The sequence below is a fragment of the Piliocolobus tephrosceles genome, chromosome 4 (genome assembly GCF_002776525.5).
Source record: "Piliocolobus tephrosceles isolate RC106 chromosome 4, ASM277652v3, whole genome shotgun sequence".
NCBI classification, from domain to species: domain Eukaryota; kingdom Metazoa; phylum Chordata; class Mammalia; order Primates; family Cercopithecidae; genus Piliocolobus; species Piliocolobus tephrosceles.
The window spans coordinates 149,574,004-149,577,090 of record NC_045437.1 but is presented as its reverse complement, the minus strand read 5'-3'; the positions used below and the strand labels follow the sequence as shown (position 1 = coordinate 149,577,090).

At 39.8% G+C, this 3,087-nt stretch overlaps 1 protein-coding gene across 1 annotated transcript in view; it reads left to right on the top strand.

Annotated features, from left to right (window-relative positions):
* The window catches only part of LOC111526976 (protocadherin beta-15), a 4,103-nt gene extending 2,241 nt beyond the window's left edge, over positions 1-1,862 (top strand). Inside the window, 1 exon segment of the mRNA XM_026454471.1 lies at positions 2-1,862. Coding sequence (XP_026310256.1) covers positions 2-440 — 439 coding nt within the window. The 3' untranslated portion in view covers positions 441-1,862.
* Positions 1,863-3,087: the final 1,225 nt, after the last annotated feature.

Below are 3,087 nucleotides of genomic sequence, written 5' to 3'. Positions count from 1 at the left end.
TGCTGGTCAAGGACAATGGCGAGCCTCCGCGCTCGGCCACCGCCACGTTGCACGTGCTCCTGGTGGACGGCTTCTCCCAGCCCTACCTGCCTCTCCCTGAGGCGGCCCCGGCCCAGGCCCAGGCCGACTCGCTTACCGTCTACCTGGTGGTGGCGTTGGCCTCGGTGTCGTCGCTCTTCCTCTTGTCGATGCTCCTGTTCGTGGCGGTGCGGCTGTGCAGGAGGAGCAGGGCGGCCTCGGTGGGTCGCTGCTCAGTGCCCGAGGGCCACTTTCCAGGGCATCTGGTGGACGTGAGCGGCACCGGGACCCTGTCCCAGAGTTATCAGTATGAGGTGTGTCTGACTGGAGGCTCTGAAAGTAATGATTTCAAGTTCTTGAAGCCTATATTACCCAATATTCTGAGCCAGGACTCTAGGAGGAAATCAGAATATCTAGAATAGTGTAGATATCTGAAGCTTTCCTATCGTCTGCTAATTTTGTCTTCCTCACTTTTCACCTTAGTTTTTTTAACACTTTAGTAATCTTTAATTCTACTTTTTAAAAAAATTTCTGCTATTGTCTTTAGTAATGTTACTTATTTCCTTGGCCTGGTTGTTAATTAGTTTTCAAATTATTGTATTATTATAAATATTTTATATCAGGAAATTTCATATTTCTGAATAAATTAATAGTATTCCCATATCCCAAAGGGTAATATGAAAGTTAACCCCACCTAATAAACATAACTCTAATTTTGAAAGTATCTGTCACACTATATGACACTACATAAGAATATGATTTTTGAAGTCATATTTTAAAGTTTTTTTAATAGTTTTTCTTATTTACACAGGTCTGATTTTTTGATAAAAGCTCGGGGTGTAATCATTTCATATTTATCCACGTGTAATTTATTCCAAGCTTCATATTTGGAGTATTGTTTTTTCCAATAGGGAGCAACATGGATAATTTTAAGCTACTGTTTTCAAGATCACACTTATAAGCGTTAGACTTTCATTCTAAAACACATGTCATCTCATAAAAATATATCTGCATAATGTATTCTTTCTCATGTAAATTAACATAGAAAAGACTGATGGTTCTTTCTTATCTCTATCTAACATTATGATCCTATCGGGGGGCTGGACAGGCTTTCTAATACCCACATTTCCTGTGTTTAAGGTGTTCCTATAAGGCTAATAGACACTAGGACCAACTAATTCATGTCCTGCAATTTCCTCTTACCACAGCAGGAAAATCTTAATTGAGTCCCAAATTCTGGGCTTAGAGGAGCTTCCGATGGTACAGAATGCCAGCATCTACTTGTCTTTGGATGGTGACATTATTCTGATTCATAATGAATTTGAAAGAAATTACATTGTAGAACTAATATTAGTTAACCAAACAAAATGTATTAAAGGATATGTTGGTGAAGGAGTTAAATTATTTGAGGAAAAACATCTGCTCTCTTGTCAGGACTTTTCTGTCTCCAGGAGCTTCTCAACTTTGCAGATACTCTAGAATCATATTGCATGCAAAATAATGACTGCCAAGATGTTCCTGCCCTAATCCCCAGAACCTATGAATATGTTACATTGCAAAGAAATTAAGGTTCAAACGGAATTAAGGTTGCCAGTCAGCTAAACTTAAAATTGGGAGACTCTCCTAGATAATCTGGGTGGGTCTATTTCAATCAGTGGAAAGGCCATAAAAGCAGAATTGAGTCTTCCCTGAGATGAAAAAGAAATTTCATTTAAGGACAGCAGCTTCAGCTTATGCCCCAGAGTTCCAACCTGCCCCTCCTAACTGCCTGCTGTACAGATTTTGGACTTGTCTAGGCACCTTTCACAACTGAACAAGTCACTTCCTTGCAATAAATTGATTACCATACATCTCCTGCTGCCTGTTTCTCTGGCTGAACTTGAACACAGATTTTGATACCCGGAAGTGAAATGCTACTGTAATAAACACTTAAAATGTGCAAGTGGCTTCTGAATTGGAAAGTGGGCAGAGGCTGGAAGAACTTTGACAGGTATGACAGAAAAAGCCTCGCTTGCTTTGGACAGACTGTTAGTAGAAATGCGTTGTTAACAAATCTGCTAGTAAGGACTCAGAATGAAGTGAGGAGCATGGTGGAGAAACATGTTGCCTTAGAGAATACCTACATCACTTTAAATAGATTGTGGGTAGAAATATAGATGTTAAAGTTTCTGCTGGTGAAGGTGCAGAAATGAGGAAAATATTGGAAATTGAAGAAAAGGGAATTCTTTTATACGGTGGGAGAAAACTTAGCTGAATTGTGTCCTGTAGTTATGTAGAAAGAACTTGTAAGCAATGAACTTGGGAGATTTCGCTGAGATTTTCAGGCAAAGGGTTGAATGTACTGTCTGTTTTTTTTTTTCTTGCTGCTTATAGCAAAATGTGAGAGGGAAAAGAATGAGAGGAATTAGATTGAGAGAAGAACTGTGAGGCAAAAAGGAACCAGGACTTGATGGTTGGGGAAATTCTCACCCTACTCAGACTACAAAAGATGTTAAAATCAGGAGATTCACTGCTAAGGATACATGTTCTGCAGAGAAAGCCACAGACATATCAGGACAACCTTTCACTAGTGCCTTGAAAGAATCAGGTAGTCAATCATACAGAAGGCTCTTTGAAGAGACTAGGTACATGACACGGATATCTTCAGCCACATCAGCAGAAGCCAGGAATATAGACATAATTACTCAGGAAATAACTTCAAAGGAGTCTCTTGTTTAATAAATTGAATCCCTGTGAAATGCACAGGAAATAAGGTTATTGAGAATGTTTAATCAGCAGAAACACTGCTAGCTTGAACTGAAAGGGATAGAGAGAACTAACTAAAGAAGGATGTGGTACCCCCCTCTCCAAATTCTGTAAGCAAGAAATAGACTGATAAAACTGCTTAGCTAAAAACATGTGCCAATTCAAATGAAAAAGGAAGAATGGGTCAGAGGATGGAGCTTGAAGTCCAGAGAGTACAGCTCTCAAACCACAGAGGATTAGTCCCAAGCCTTGAAAGCAGGAGTTTCCCTGGATGTATTGCCACATTCGTTGGTGCAAGTGATTTTTTTTCTTTACTTTTACTTT